This window comes from Octopus bimaculoides, unplaced genomic scaffold (assembly GCF_046866305.1).
Source record: "Octopus bimaculoides isolate indiv1 unplaced genomic scaffold, ASM4686630v1 contig168, whole genome shotgun sequence".
Classification (NCBI taxonomy): Eukaryota; Metazoa; Mollusca; class Cephalopoda; order Octopoda; family Octopodidae; genus Octopus; species Octopus bimaculoides.
Window position 1 is genome coordinate 49,038 of NW_028315418.1, and position 15,963 is coordinate 65,000.

At 43.7% G+C, this 15,963-nt stretch overlaps 1 protein-coding gene across 1 annotated transcript; it reads left to right on the forward strand.

Moving 5' to 3' along the window:
- The first annotated feature begins 9,674 nt into the window (after window positions 1–9,674).
- Window positions 9,675–10,607, forward strand: LOC149129051 (uncharacterized). The gene has a single exon (XM_089346812.1). The coding sequence runs from the start codon at window positions 9,675–9,677 to the stop codon at window positions 10,605–10,607; it is 933 nt and encodes a 310-aa protein (XP_089202938.1).
- The last annotated feature ends 5,356 nt before the right edge of the window (window positions 10,608–15,963 follow it).

Below are 15,963 nucleotides of genomic sequence, written 5' to 3' on the forward strand. Positions count from 1 at the left end.
AAGATACACCATATTGTTCCTTGGCCATTTGCAAAGCATATTTTGTAATAGTGGGTTGTTAAATAAATTTTTGTCGGGATAAATCTGTGTTTTATTTTGTAACAGTATTTATGCCCCACCCTGTAAAAGCCTAGCGTTTGTTCTATGGTTCTCTGGGGACGTAAACACACCAACATCGGTTGTTTCGCAATGGTGGGGTGGGACACAAACATACACACACGCACACACACGACGGGCTTCTTTCATTTTCTGTCTACCAAATCCACTCGCAAGGCTTTGGTTGACCCAGGGCTATAGCAGAAGACACTTGTCCAAGGTGCCATGCAGTAGGACTGAACCCAGAACCGCCACTATTGCGCCTATGTATTTTGAATTTAGTTCACGGACTCCCAGGGGACTACCAGGGGTCGGCGGATCCCAGATTGGGAACCAATGGTTTAATCATGTGTAGTAAACACGCGCACGTATACACAAACATGCATACACACACATACGCTCTCTGTCTGTCTGTCTCTGTCACACACACACACACACACACACACACACACATTCACAATTCCCATCCACTCTCTCCCTTTCTCTTCTGTTTCTGCTTCACACACACATACACACAGTGAGTCACCCGTTCAATTACTTACACACACACAGGCGCACACACGCATTGACGCAAACACACACATGAACGCACGCATTCACACATACACGCACATGAACGCACGTATTCACACATACACGAACATGAACGCATGCATTCACACACACGCACACGCACACATTAGCTATGACAGAGTTGTCTCCCTTACTCCACAAATCTTTCTCTTTGCCTCAGACGAAATCTGACAAACTCCCAGAATATATTCCATGTGTTTTGCCTGAAACCGTAAGGTCGCCATTTTGGCGATCTTAATGGCGACCTTACGAATAATATTTTTCATTTTCAACCTCGTATATCGTACGAACTAGGGATTTTGACCATTAAATCTTGGAGTCAAAATGCAGATTTATACTCAAGGATTTACGGGAGACAGACAGAAAGATAAATAAATACATAAATAGATAGATATATAGGTGGACAAATAGATGCATAGATAGAGAGAGAGAGAGGGAGAGACAGACAGTGGGTGGGGACGAACACATACAAAGACACACACACATACACACACAGATATGCGCGAGCGCGCATTTCTTTTTTTTGTTTGTTTTTTCCCAGCAAAGTTGTTTTACACTAATTTTTTAATTTCGTTTTTGATAACAAACAAGATGAAGACACTTATCCATCCATTGTAAATAAAGTACGTAATTCCTCATCTCAAAAATATAGAATAATATTTGTCTTTTGCTATGTTCCCAACACCATTTTAATATCCCAATTGTCTTTTATTGTTCTCAATACCATCTGAATACATCATCATCATCATCATCGTCGTTTAACGTCCGCTTTCCATGCTAGCATGGGTTGGACGATTTGACTGAGGACTGGTGAAACCGGCTGGCAACACCAGGCTCCAATCCGATCTGGCAGAGTTTCTACAGCTGGATGCCCTTCCTAACGCCAACCACTCAGAGAGTGTAGTGGGTGCTTTTACATGCCACCGGCACAAAAGCCGGTGAGGCAGTACTGGCAACGGCCACTCTCAAAATGGTGCATCTTATGTGCCACCCGCACAAGAGCCAGTCCAGGGGCACTGGCAACGATCTCACTTGGCTTGCCTGGTCTTCTCACGCACAGCACATTTGCAAAGATCTCGGTCAGTAGTCATCGCCTCGGTGAGGCCCAATGTTCGAAGGTGTTGCCTCACCACCTCATCCGAGGTCTACCTCTTCCATGGGTTCCCTCAACTGTTAGGGTGTGGCACTTTTTCACGCAGCTATCCTCATCCATTCTCACCACATGTCCATACCAGCGCAATCGTCTCTCTTGCACACCACAACTGATGCTTCTAATGTTCAGCTTTTCTCTCAAGATACTTACACTCTGACGGGTATGCACACTGACATTACACATCCAGCGGAGCATACTGGCTTCATTCCTTGCGAGCTTACGCATGTCTTCAGCAGTTACAGCCCATGTTTCACTGCCATGTAGCATGGCTGTTCGTACACATGTGTCATACAGTCTGCCTTTTACTCTGAGTGAGAGTCCCTTTGTCGCCAGCAGAGGTAAGAGCTCTCTAAACTTTGCCCAGGCTATTCTTATTCTAGCAGCTACACTTTCAGCGCACCCACCCCCACTACTAACTTGGTCACCCAAATAGCGGAAGCTATCGACTACCTCTAGTTTTTCTCCCTGGAATGAGATAGAAGTTGTTTCCTGTTTGTTTACAGTGTTTATTGCACCTGAACATCTGCCACATACAAAAACTAACTTCCTAGTTAACCTGCCTTTGATATTGCTGCACCTCTTATGTGTCCATAGGTTGCACCGGGTACATCTTATAGAGTTACTACCTACTCCTTTTCTACATACTGAGCAGGGCCATCTACCTGAAGGGGTTTGTGTTTTATCTACCTTCCTATCATAGAGCAACATGAGAAGGGCATGCGTCCACCTGAAATATTCAAGTTAGGGAAAAACCTCAAAATTAACAGAATGTTGATAAAAAGGACGATTGATCGTTACCAGGAAACTTCTTCGATGAAAGATAGACAAAGATCAGGCCATCCCCTCACCTCCAGAACACCTAAACTCATCAAAAATGTTAGGGAAAAAATCAGACGAAATCCAAGAAGATCCATGAGTAGAATGGCAAAAGAAGAACAAACATCGCCAAGGACTACGCGGAGGATATGCAAAAGTGACCTAAAGTTGTCACCCTATAAACTCCAAAAGAGACAGCTTCCCTCCACGCCCACAAATGAAAAGAGACTCAGCGGAAGCAGACTCTTGTTGAACCGTATTAAAGATGGCACGCTCCGTAACATCATCTTTAGTGATGAAAAGTTATTCTCAGTTCAACAGTCTCACAATCATCAAAATGACCGAATCCTTGCTAAAAGTATTGTGGCAATACCTGGTAATGCAGGAAAGGTTTTCAGAACCCATAAACCAGCATCAGTGATGGTCTGGACAGCCATTTCTGAAAGAGGGAAAACTCCACTTGTTTTTGTCCCTCAAGGAATCAAGATAAACAAAGAACGGTACATCGAGGACATTCTGGAAGGCGCATTGATACCATGGTGCAATTCGGTGTACGGTGATGAAGTTTGGACTTTCCAACAAGATGGGGCGACGAGCCACACGTCTCGATTAACACAACAGTGGTGTAGAGACAACTGTCCGTCCTGGATCAGCAAAGAAGAATGGCCTCCCTCATCACCTGATCTTAACGCTCTTGATTATTGTTTGTGGTCAATTCTGGAGAATGAAGCCTGCTCTACTCCTTGCCAAAATATTGGAGCTCTAAAGAAAAAATTGACCAAGTGCTGGGTTAAAATACCCTTAGATGTTGTGCTTGCTGCTATAGATGACTTCCCAAAAAGACTTTGTAGTGTTGTGAAGGCACGAGGTAAACATTTTGAATAAAAGATACACCATATTGTTCCTTGGCCATTTGCAAAGCATATTTTGTAATAGTGGGTTGTTAAATAAACTTTTGTCGGGATAAATCTGTGTTTTATTTTGTAACAGTATTTATGCCCCACCCTGTAAAAGCCTAGCGTTTGTTCTATGGTTCTCTGGGGACGTAAACACACCAACATCGGTTGTTTCGCAATGGTGGGGTGGGACACAAACATACACACACGCACACACACGACGGGCTTCTTTCATTTTCTGTCTACCAAATCCACTCGCAAGGCTTTGGTTGACCCAGGGCTATAGCAGAAGACACTTGTCCAAGGTGCCATGCAGTAGGACTGAACCCAGAACCGCCACTATTGCGCCTATGTATTTTGAATTTAGTTCACGGACTCCCAGGGGACTACCAGGGGTCGGCGGATCCCAGATTGGGAACCAATGGTTTAATCATGTGTAGTAAACACGCGCACATATACACAAACATGCATACACACACATACGCTCTCTGTCTGTCTGTCTCTGTCACACACACACACACACACACACACACATTCACAATTCCCATCCACTCTCTCCCTTTCTCTTCTGTTTCTGCTTCACACACACATACACACAGTGAGTCACCTGTTCAATTACTTACACACACACAGGCGCACACACGCATTGACGCAAACACACACATGAACGCACGCATTCACACATACACGCACATGAACGCACGCATTCACACATACACGCACATGAACGCACGTATTCACACATACACGAACATGAACGCATGCATTCACACACACGCACACGCACACATTAGCTATGACAGAGTTGTCTCCCTTACTCCACAAATCTTTCTCTTTGCCTCAGACGAAATCTGACAAACTCCCAGAATATATTCCATGTGTTTTGCCTGAAACCGTAAGGTCGCCATTTTGGCGATCTTAATGGCGACCTTACGAATAATATTTTTCATTTTCAACCTCGTATATCGTACGAACTAGGGATTTTGACCATTAAATCTTGGAGTCAAAATGCAGATTTATACTCAAGGATTTACGGGAGACAGACAGAAAGATAAATAAATACATAAATAGATAGATATATAGGTGGACAAATAGATGCATAGATAGAGAGAGAGAGAGGGAGAGACAGACAGTGGGTGGGGACGAACACACACACATACACACACAGATATGCGCGAGCGCGCATTTCTTTTTTTTGTTTGTTTTTTCCCAGCAAAGTTGTTTTACACTAATTTTTTAATTTCGTTTTTGATAACAAACAAGATGAAGACACTTATCCATCCATTGTAAATAAAGTACGTAATTCCTCATCTCAAAAATATAGAATAATATTTGTCTTTTGCTATGTTCCCAACACCATTTTAATATCCCAATTGTCTTTTATTGTTCTTAATACCATCTGAATACATCATCATCATCATCATCGTCGTTTAACGTCCGCTTTCCATGCTAGCATGGGTTGGACGATTTGACTGAGGACTGGTGAAACCGGCTGGCAACACCAGGCTCCAATCCGATCTGGCAGAGTTTCTACAGCTGGATGCCCTTCCTAACGCCAACCACTCAGAGAGTGTAGTGGGTGCTTTTACATGCCACCGGCACAAAAGCCGGTGAGGCAGTACTGGCAACGGCCACTCTCAAAATGGTGCATCTTATGTGCCACCCGCACAAGAGCCAGTCCAGGGGCACTGGCAACGATCTCACTTGGCTTGCCTGGTCTTCTCACGCACAGCACATTTGCAAAGATCTCGGTCAGTAGTCATCGCCTCGGTGAGGCCCAATGTTCGAAGGTGTTGCCTCACCACCTCATCCGAGGTCTACCTCTTCCATGGGTTCCCTCAACTGTTAGGGTGTGGCACTTTTTCACGCAGCTATCCTCATCCATTCTCACCACATGTCCATACCAGCGCAATCGTCTCTCTTGCACACCACAACTGATGCTTCTAATGTTCAGCTTTTCTCTCAAGATACTTACACTCTGACGGGTATGCACACTGACATTACACATCCAGCGGAGCATACTGGCTTCATTCCTTGCGAGCTTACGCATGTCTTCAGCAGTTACAGCCCATGTTTCACTGCCATGTAGCATGGCTGTTCGTACACATGTGTCATACAGTCTGCCTTTTACTCTGAGTGAGAGTCCCTTTGTCGCCAGCAGAGGTAAGAGCTCTCTAAACTTTGCCCAGGCTATTCTTATTCTAGCAGCTACACTTTCAGCGCACCCACCCCCACTACTAACTTGGTCACCCAAATAGCGGAAGCTATCGACTACCTCTAGTTTTTCTCCCTGGAATGAGATAGAAGTTGTTTCCTGTTTGTTTACAGTGTTTATTGCACCTGAACATCTGCCACATACAAAAACTAACTTCCTAGTTAACCTGCCTTTGATATTGCTGCACCTCTTATGTGTCCATAGGTTGCACCGGGTACATCTTATAGAGTTACTACCTACTCCTTTTCTACATACTGAGCAGGGCCATCTACCTGAAGGGGTTTGTGTTTTATCTACCTTCCTATCATAGAGCAACATGAGAAGGGCATGCGTCCACCTGAAATATTCAAGTTAGGGAAAAACCTCAAAATTAACAGAATGTTGATAAAAAGGACGATTGATCGTTACCAGGAAACTTCTTCGATGAAAGATAGACAAAGATCAGGCCATCCCCTCACCTCCAGAACACCTAAACTCATCAAAAATGTTAGGGAAAAAATCAAACGAAATCCAAGAAGATCCATGAGTAGAATGGCAAAAGAAGAACAAACATCGCCAAGGACTACGCGGAGGATATGCAAAAGTGACCTAAAGTTGTCACCCTATAAACTCCAAAAGAGACAGCTTCCCTCCACGCCCACAATTGAAAAGAGACTCAGCGGAAGCAGACTCTTGTTGAACCGTATTAAAGATGGCACGCTCCGTAACATCATCTTTAGTGATGAAAAGTTATTCTCAGTTCAACAGTCTCACAATCATCAAAATGACCGAATCCTTGCTAAAAGTATTGTGGCAATACCTGGTAATGCAGGAAAGGTTTTCAGAACCCATAAACCAGCATCAGTGATGGTCTGGACAGCCATTTCTGAAAGAGGGAAAACTCCACTTGTTTTTGTCCCTCAAGGAATCAAGATAAACAAAGAACGGTACATCGAGGACATTCTGGAAGGCGCATTGATACCATGGTGCAATTCGGTGTACGGTGATGAAGTTTGGACTTTCCAACAAGATGGGGCGACGAGCCACACGTCTCGATTAACACAACAGTGGTGTAGAGACAACTGTCCGTCCTGGATCAGCAAAGAAGAATGGCCTCCCTCATCACCTGATCTTAACGCTCTTGATTATTGTTTGTGGTCAATTCTGGAGAATGAAGCCTGCTCTACTCCTTGCCAAAATATTGGAGCTCTAAAGAAAAAATTGACCAAGTGCTGGGTTAAAATACCCTTAGATGTTGTGCTTGCTGCTATAGATGACTTCCCAAAAAGACTTTGTAGTGTTGTGAAGGCACGAGGTAAACATTTTGAATAAAAGATACACCATATTGTTCCTTGGCCATTTGCAAAGCATATTTTGTAATAGTGGGTTGTTAAATAAATTTTTGTCGGGATAAATCTGTGTTTTATTTTGTAACAGTATTTATGCCCCACCCTGTAAAAGCCTAGCGTTTGTTCTATGGTTCTCTGGGGACGTAAACACACCAACATCGGTTGTTTCGCAATGGTGGGGTGGGACACAAACATACACACACGCACACACACGACGGGCTTCTTTCATTTTCTGTCTACCAAATCCACTCGCAAGGCTTTGGTTGACCCAGGGCTATAGCAGAAGACACTTGTCCAAGGTGCCATGCAGTAGGACTGAACCCAGAACCGCCACTATTGCGCCTATGTATTTTGAATTTAGTTCACGGACTCCCAGGGGACTACCAGGGGTCGGCGGATCCCAGATTGGGAACCAATGGTTTAATCATGTGTAGTAAACACGCGCACATATACACAAACATGCATACACACACATACGCTCTCTGTCTGTCTGTCTCTGTCACACACACACACACACACACACACATTCACAATTCCCATCCACTCTCTCCCTTTCTCTTCTGTTTCTGCTTCACACACACATACACACAGTGAGTCACCCGTTCAATTACTTACACACACACAGGCGCACACACGCATTGACGCAAACACACACATGAACGCACGCATTCACACATACACGCACATGAACGCACGCATTCACACATACACGCACATGAACGCACGTATTCACACATACACGAACATGAACGCATGCATTCACACACACGCACACGCACACATTAGCTATGACAGAGTTGTCTCCCTTACTCCACAAATCTTTCTCTTTGCCTCAGACGAAATCTGACAAACTCCCATAATATATTCCATGTGTTTTGCCTGAAACCGTAAGGTCGCCATTTTGGCGATCTTAATGGCGACCTTACGAATAATATTTTTCATTTTCAACCTCGTATATCGTACGAACTAGGGATTTTAACCATTAAATCTTGGAGTCAAAATGCAGATTTATACTCAAGGATTTACGGGAGACAGACAGAAAGATAAATAAATACATAAATAGATAGATATATAGGTGGACAAATAGATGCATAGATAGAGAGAGAGAGAGGGAGAGACAGACAGTGGGTGGGGACGAACACATACAAAGACACACACACATACACACACAGATATGCGCGAGCGCGCATTTCTTTTTTTTGTTTGTTTTTTCCCAGCAAAGTTGTTTTACACTAATTTTTTAATTTCGTTTTTGATAACAAACAAGATGAAGACACTTATCCATCCATTGTAAATAAAGTACGTAATTCCTCATCTCAAAAATATAGAATAATATTTGTCTTTTGCTATGTTCCCAACACCATTTTAATATCCCAATTGTCTTTTATTGTTCTTAATACCATCTGAATACATCATCATCATCATCATCGTCGTTTAACGTCCGCTTTCCATGCTAGCATGGGTTGGACGATTTGACTGAGGACTGGTGAAACCGGCTGGCAACACCAGGCTCCAATCCGATCTGGCAGTGTTTCTACAGCTGGATGCCCTTCCTAACGCCAACCACTCAGAGAGTGTAGTGGGTGCTTTTACATGCCACCGGCACAAAAGCCGGTGAGGCAGTACTGGCAACGGCCACTCTCAAAATGGTGCATCTTATGTGCCACCCGCACAAGAGCCAGTCCAGGGGCACTGGCAACGATCTCACTTGGCTTGCCTGGTCTTCTCACGCACAGCACATTTGCAAAGATCTCGGTCAGTAGTCATCGCCTCGGTGAGGCCCAATGTTCGAAGGTGTTGCCTCACCACCTCATCCGAGGTCTACCTCTTCCATGGGTTCCCTCAACTGTTAGGGTGTGGCACTTTTTCACGCAGCTATCCTCATCCATTCTCACCACATGTCCATACCAGCGCAATCGTCTCTCTTGCACACCACAACTGATGCTTCTAATGTTCAGCTTTTCTCTCAAGATACTTACACTCTGACGGGTATGCACACTGACATTACACATCCAGCGGAGCATACTGGCTTCATTCCTTGCGAGCTTACGCATGTCTTCAGCAGTTACAGCCCATGTTTCACTGCCATGTAGCATGGCTGTTCGTACACATGTGTCATACAGTCTGCCTTTTACTCTGAGTGAGAGTCCCTTTGTCGCCAGCAGAGGTAAGAGCTCTCTAAACTTTGCCCAGGCTATTCTTATTCTAGCAGCTACACTTTCAGCGCACCCACCCCCACTACTAACTTGGTCACCCAAATAGCGGAAGCTATCGACTACCTCTAGTTTTTCTCTCTGGAATGAGATAGAAGTTGTTTCCTGTTTGTTTACAGTGTTTATTGCACCTGAACATCTGCCACATACAAAGACTAACTTCCTAGTTAACCTGCCTTTGATATTGCTGCACCTCTTATGTGTCCATAGGTTGCACCGGGTACATCTTATAGAGTTACTACCTACTCCTTTTCTACATACTGAGCAGGGCCATCTACCTGAAGGGGTTTGTGTTTTATCTACCTTCCTATCATAGAGCAACATGAGAAGGGCATGCGTCCACCTGAAATATTCAAGTTAGGGAAAAACCTCAAAATTAACAGAATGTTGATAAAAAGGACGATTGATCGTTACCAGGAAACTTCTTCGATGAAAGATAGACAAAGATCAGGCCATCCCCTCACCTCCAGAACACCTAAACTCATCAAAAATGTTAGGGAAAAAATCAGACGAAATCCAAGAAGATCCATGAGTAGAATGGCAAAAGAAGAACAAACATCGCCAAGGACTACGCGGAGGATATGCAAAAGTGACCTAAAGTTGTCACCCTATAAACTCCAAAAGAGACAGCTTCCCTCCACGCCCACAATTGAAAAGAGACTCAGCGGAAGCAGACTCTTGTTGAACCGTATTAAAGATGGCACGCTCCGTAACATCATCTTTAGTGATGAAAAGTTATTCTCAGTTCAACAGTCTCACAATCATCAAAATGACCGAATCCTTGCTAAAAGTATTGAGGCAATACCTGGTAATGCAGGAAAGGTTTTCAGAACCCATAAACCAGCATCAGTGATGGTCTGGACAGCCATTTCTGAAAGAGGGAAAACTCCACTTGTTTTTGTCCCTCAAGGAATCAAGATAAACAAAGAACGGTACATCGAGGACATTCTGGAAGGTGCATTGATACCATGGTGCAATTCGGTGTACGGTGATGAAGTTTGGACTTTCCCAGAAGATGGGGCGACGAGCCACACGTCTCGATTAACACAACAGTGGTGTAGAGACAACTGTCCGTCCTGGATCAGCAAAGAAGAATGGCCTCCCTCATCACCTGATCTTAACGCTCTTGATTATTGTTTGTGGTCAATTCTGGAGAATGAAGCCTGCTCTACTCCTTGCCAAAATATTGGAGCTCTAAAGAAAAAATTGACCAAGTGCTGGGTTAAAATACCCTTAGATGTTGTGCTTGCTGCTATAGATGACTTCCCAAAAAGACTTTGTAGTGTTGTGAAGGCACGAGGTAAACATTTTGAATAAAAGATACACCATATTGTTCCTTGGCCATTTGCAAAGCATATTTTGTAATAGTGGGTTGTTAAATAAATTTTTGTCGGGATAAATCTGTGTTTTATTTTGTAACAGTATTTATGCCCCACCCTGTAAAAGCCTAGCGTTTGTTCTATGGTTCTCTGGGGACGTAAACACACCAACATCGGTTGTTTCGCAATGGTGGGGTGGGACACAAACATACACACACGCACACACACGACGGGCTTCTTTCATTTTCTGTCTACCAAATCCACTCGCAAGGCTTTGGTTGACCCAGGGCTATAGCAGAAGACACTTGTCCAAGGTGCCATGCAGTAGGACTGAACCCAGAACCGCCACTATTGCGCCTATGTATTTTGAATTTAGTTCACGGACTCCCAGGGGACTACCAGGGGTCAGCGGATCCCAGATTGGGAACCAATGGTTTAATCATGTGTAGTAAACACGCGCACGTATACACAAACATGCATACACACACATACGCTCTCTGTCTGTCTGTCTCTGTCACACACACACACACACACACACACATTCACAATTCCCATCCACTCTCTCCCTTTCTCTTCTGTTTCTGCTTCACACACACATACACACAGTGAGTCACCCGTTCAATTACTTACACACACACAGGCGCACACACGCATTGACGCAAACACACACATGAACGCACGCATTCACACATACACGCACATGAACGCACGCATTCACACATACACGCACATGAACGCACGTATTCACACATACACGAACATGAACGCATGCATTCACACACACGCACACGCACACATTAGCTATGACAGAGTTGTCTCCCTTACTCCACAAATCTTTCTCTTTGCCTCAGACGAAATCTGACAAACTCCCATAATATATTCCATGTGTTTTGCCTGAAACCGTAAGGTCGCCATTTTGGCGATCTTAATGGCGACCTTACGAATAATATTTTTCATTTTCAACCTCGTATATCGTACGAACTAGGGATTTTGACCATTAAATCTTGGAGTCAAAATGCAGATTTATACTCAAGGATTTACGGGAGACAGACAGAAAGATAAATAAATACATAAATAGATAGATATATAGGTGGACAAATAGATGCATAGATAGAGAGAGAGAGAGGGAGAGACAGACAGTGGGTGGGGACGAACACATACAAAGACACACACACATACACACACAGATATGCGCGAGCGCGCATTTCTTTTTTTTGTTTGTTTTTTCCCAGCAAAGTTGTTTTACACTAATTTTTTAATTTCGTTTTTGATAACAAACAAGATGAAGACACTTATCCATCCATTGTAAATAAAGTACGTAATTCCTCATCTCAAAAATATAGAATAATATTTGTCTTTTGCTATGTTCCCAACACCATTTTAATATCCCAATTGTCTTTTATTGTTCTCAATACCATCTGAATACATCATCATCATCATCATCGTCGTTTAACGTCCGCTTTCCATGCTAGCATGGGTTGGACGATTTGACTGAGGACTGGTGAAACCGGCTGGCAACACCAGGCTCCAATCCGATCTGGCAGAGTTTCTACAGCTGGATGCCCTTCCTAACGCCAACCACTCAGAGAGTGTAGTGGGTGCTTTTACATGCCACCGGCACAAAAGCCGGTGAGGCAGTACTGGCAACGGCCACTCTCAAAATGGTGCATCTTATGTGCCACCCGCACAAGAGCCAGTCCAGGGGCACTGGCAACGATCTCACTTGGCTTGCCTGGTCTTCTCACGCACAGCACATTTGCAAAGATCTCGGTCAGTAGTCATCGCCTCGGTGAGGCCCAATGTTCGAAGGTGTTGCCTCACCACCTCATCCGAGGTCTACCTCTTCCATGGGTTCCCTCAACTGTTAGGGTGTGGCACTTTTTCACGCAGCTATCCTCATCCATTCTCACCACATGTCCATACCAGCGCAATCGTCTCTCTTGCACACCACAACTGATGCTTCTAATGTTCAGCTTTTCTCTCAAGATACTTACACTCTGACGGGTATGCACACTGACATTACACATCCAGCGGAGCATACTGGCTTCATTCCTTGCGAGCTTACGCATGTCTTCAGCAGTTACAGCCCATGTTTCACTGCCATGTAGCATGGCTGTTCGTACACATGTGTCATACAGTCTGCCTTTTACTCTGAGTGAGAGTCCCTTTGTCGCCAGCAGAGGTAAGAGCTCTCTAAACTTTGCCCAGGCTATTCTTATTCTAGCAGCTACACTTTCAGCGCACCCACCCCCACTACTAACTTGGTCACCCAAATAGCGGAAGCTATCGACTACCTCTAGTTTTTCTCCCTGGAATGAGATAGAAGTTGTTTCCTGTTTGTTTACAGTGTTTATTGCACCTGAACATCTGCCACATACAAAAACTAACTTCCTAGTTAACCTGCCTTTGATATTGCTGCACCTCTTATGTGTCCATAGGTTGCACCGGGTACATCTTATAGAGTTACTACCTACTCCTTTTCTACATACTGAGCAGGGCCATCTACCTGAAGGGGTTTGTGTTTTATCTACCTTCCTATCATAGAGCAACATGAGAAGGGCATGCGTCCACCTGAAATATTCAAGTTAGGGAAAAACCTCAAAATTAACAGAATGTTGATAAAAAGGACGATTGATCGTTACCAGGAAACTTCTTCGATGAAAGATAGACAAAGATCAGGCCATCCCCTCACCTCCAGAACACCTAAACTCATCAAAAATGTTAGGGAAAAAATCAGACGAAATCCAAGAAGATCCATGAGTAGAATGGCAAAAGAAGAACAAACATCGCCAAGGACTACGCGGAGGATATGCAAAAGTGACCTAAAGTTGTCACCCTATAAACTCCAAAAGAGACAGCTTCCCTCCACGCCCACAAATGAAAAGAGACTCAGCGGAAGCAGACTCTTGTTGAACCGTATTAAAGATGGCACGCTCCGTAACATCATCTTTAGTGATGAAAAGTTATTCTCAGTTCAACAGTCTCACAATCATCAAAATGACCGAATCCTTGCTAAAAGTATTGAGGCAATACCTGGTAATGCAGGAAAGGTTTTCAGAACCCATAAACCAGCATCAGTGATGGTCTGGACAGCCATTTCTGAAAGAGGGAAAACTCCACTTGTTTTTGTCCTTCAAGGAATCAAGATAAACAAAGAACGGTACATCGAGGACATTCTGGAAGGTGCATTGATACCATGGTGCAATTCGGTGTACGGTGATGAAGTTTGGACTTTCCCAGAAGATGGGGCGACGAGCCACACGTCTCGATTAACACAACAGTGGTGTAGAGACAACTGTCCGTCCTGGATCAGCAAAGAAGAATGGCCTCCCTCATCACCTGATCTTAACGCTCTTGATTATTGTTTGTGGTCAATTCTGGAGAATGAAGCCTGCTCTACTCCTTGCCAAAATATTGGAGCTCTAAAGAAAAAATTGACCAAGTGCTGGGTTAAAATACCCTTAGATGTTGTGCTTGCTGCTATAGATGACTTCCCAAAAAGACTTTGTAGTGTTGTGAAGGCACGAGGTAAACATTTTGAATAAAAGATACACCATATTGTTCCTTGGCCATTTGCAAAGCATATTTTGTAATAGTGGGTTGTTAAATAAATTTTTGTCGGGATAAATCTGTGTTTTATTTTGTAACAGTATTTATGCCCCACCCTGTAAAAGCCTAGCGTTTGTTCTATGGTTCTCTGGGGACGTAAACACACCAACATCGGTTGTTTCGCAATGGTGGGGTGGGACACAAACATACACACACGCACACACACGACGGGCTTCTTTCATTTTCTGTCTACCAAATCCACTCGCAAGGCTTTGGTTGACCCAGGGCTATAGCAGAAGACACTTGTCCAAGGTGCCATGCAGTAGGACTGAACCCAGAACCGCCACTATTGCGCCTATGTATTTTGAATTTAGTTCACGGACTCCCAGGGGACTACCAGGGGTCGGCGGATCCCAGATTGGGAACCAATGGTTTAGTCATGTGTAGTAAACACGCGCACATATACACAAACATGCATACACACACATACGCTCTCTGTCTGTCTGTCTCTGTCACACACACACACACACACATTCACAATTCCGATCCACTCTCTCCCTTTCTCTTCTGTGTCTGCTTCACACACACATACACACAGTGAGTCACCCGTTCAATTACTTACACACACACAGGCGCACACACGCATTGACGCAAACACACATGAACGCACGTATTCACACAAACACACATACACGAACATGAACGCACACGCACAGGTTAGCTATGACAGAGTTGTCTCCCTTACTCCACAAATCTTTCTCTTTGCCTCAGACGAAATCTGACAAACTCCCAGAATATATTCCATGTGTTTTGCCTGAAACCGTAAGGTCGCCATTTTGGCGATCTTAATGGCGACCTTACGAATAATATTTTTCATTTTCAACCTCGTATATCGTACGAACTAGGGATTTTGACCATTAAATCTTGGAGTCAAAATGCAGATTTATACTCAAGGATTTACGGGAGACAGACAGAAAGATAAATAAATACATAAATAGATAGATATATAGGTGAACAAATAGATGCATAGATAGAGAGAGAGAGGGAGAGACAGACAGTGGGTGGGGACGAACACATACAAAGACACACACACATACACACACAGATATGCGCGAGCGCGCATTTCTTTTTTTTGTTTGTTTTTTCCCAGCAAAGTTGTTTTACACTAATTTTTTAATTTCGTTTTTGATAACAAACAAGATGAAGACACTTATCCATCCATTGTAAATAAAGTACGTAATTCCTCATCTGAAAAATATAGAATAATATTTGTCTTTTGCTATGTTCCCAACAGCCAAGTTGTTTTAGACTAATTTTTTTATTTCGTTTCTGAGCTCGGGGTCAAACATTTATAGTTTTAACCCCTTTTTATTGCCTTAGAAAAGTTGTTTTTGGGATTATATTTTTTTATGTCGAAGTTGTGCAACAACTGATGCATTACGATCCACTCTCTCCCTTTCTCTTCTGTGTCTGCTTCACACACACACACATACACACACAGTCACCCGTTCAATTACTTACACACACACAGGTGCACACACGCATTCACACAAACACGAACATGAACGCACGCATTCACACTAATTTTTTATTTCGTTTTTGAGTTCTGGTCAAACCTTTCCAGTTCAGAGGCCATCGACTGACGATGTCTGACGATCTGAACCTTCCCTCCCTCTCCTCCCACCCCACTCCCGTTCGCCAGCGCGTGCAGTTTTCTGTTTCTGTTCCAATTCGTTCCAAGTTATTTTACACGAAATTTTTTTAATTTGTTTTTGAACTCTGGTCAGACATTCATAGTTTTAACA

Bases quoted from the DNA above. Each gene is read 5' to 3' on its own strand.
- LOC149129051 (XM_089346812.1), top strand. From the start codon at position 9,675: ATGTTGATAAAAAGGACGATTGATCGTTACCAGGAAACTTCTTCGATG.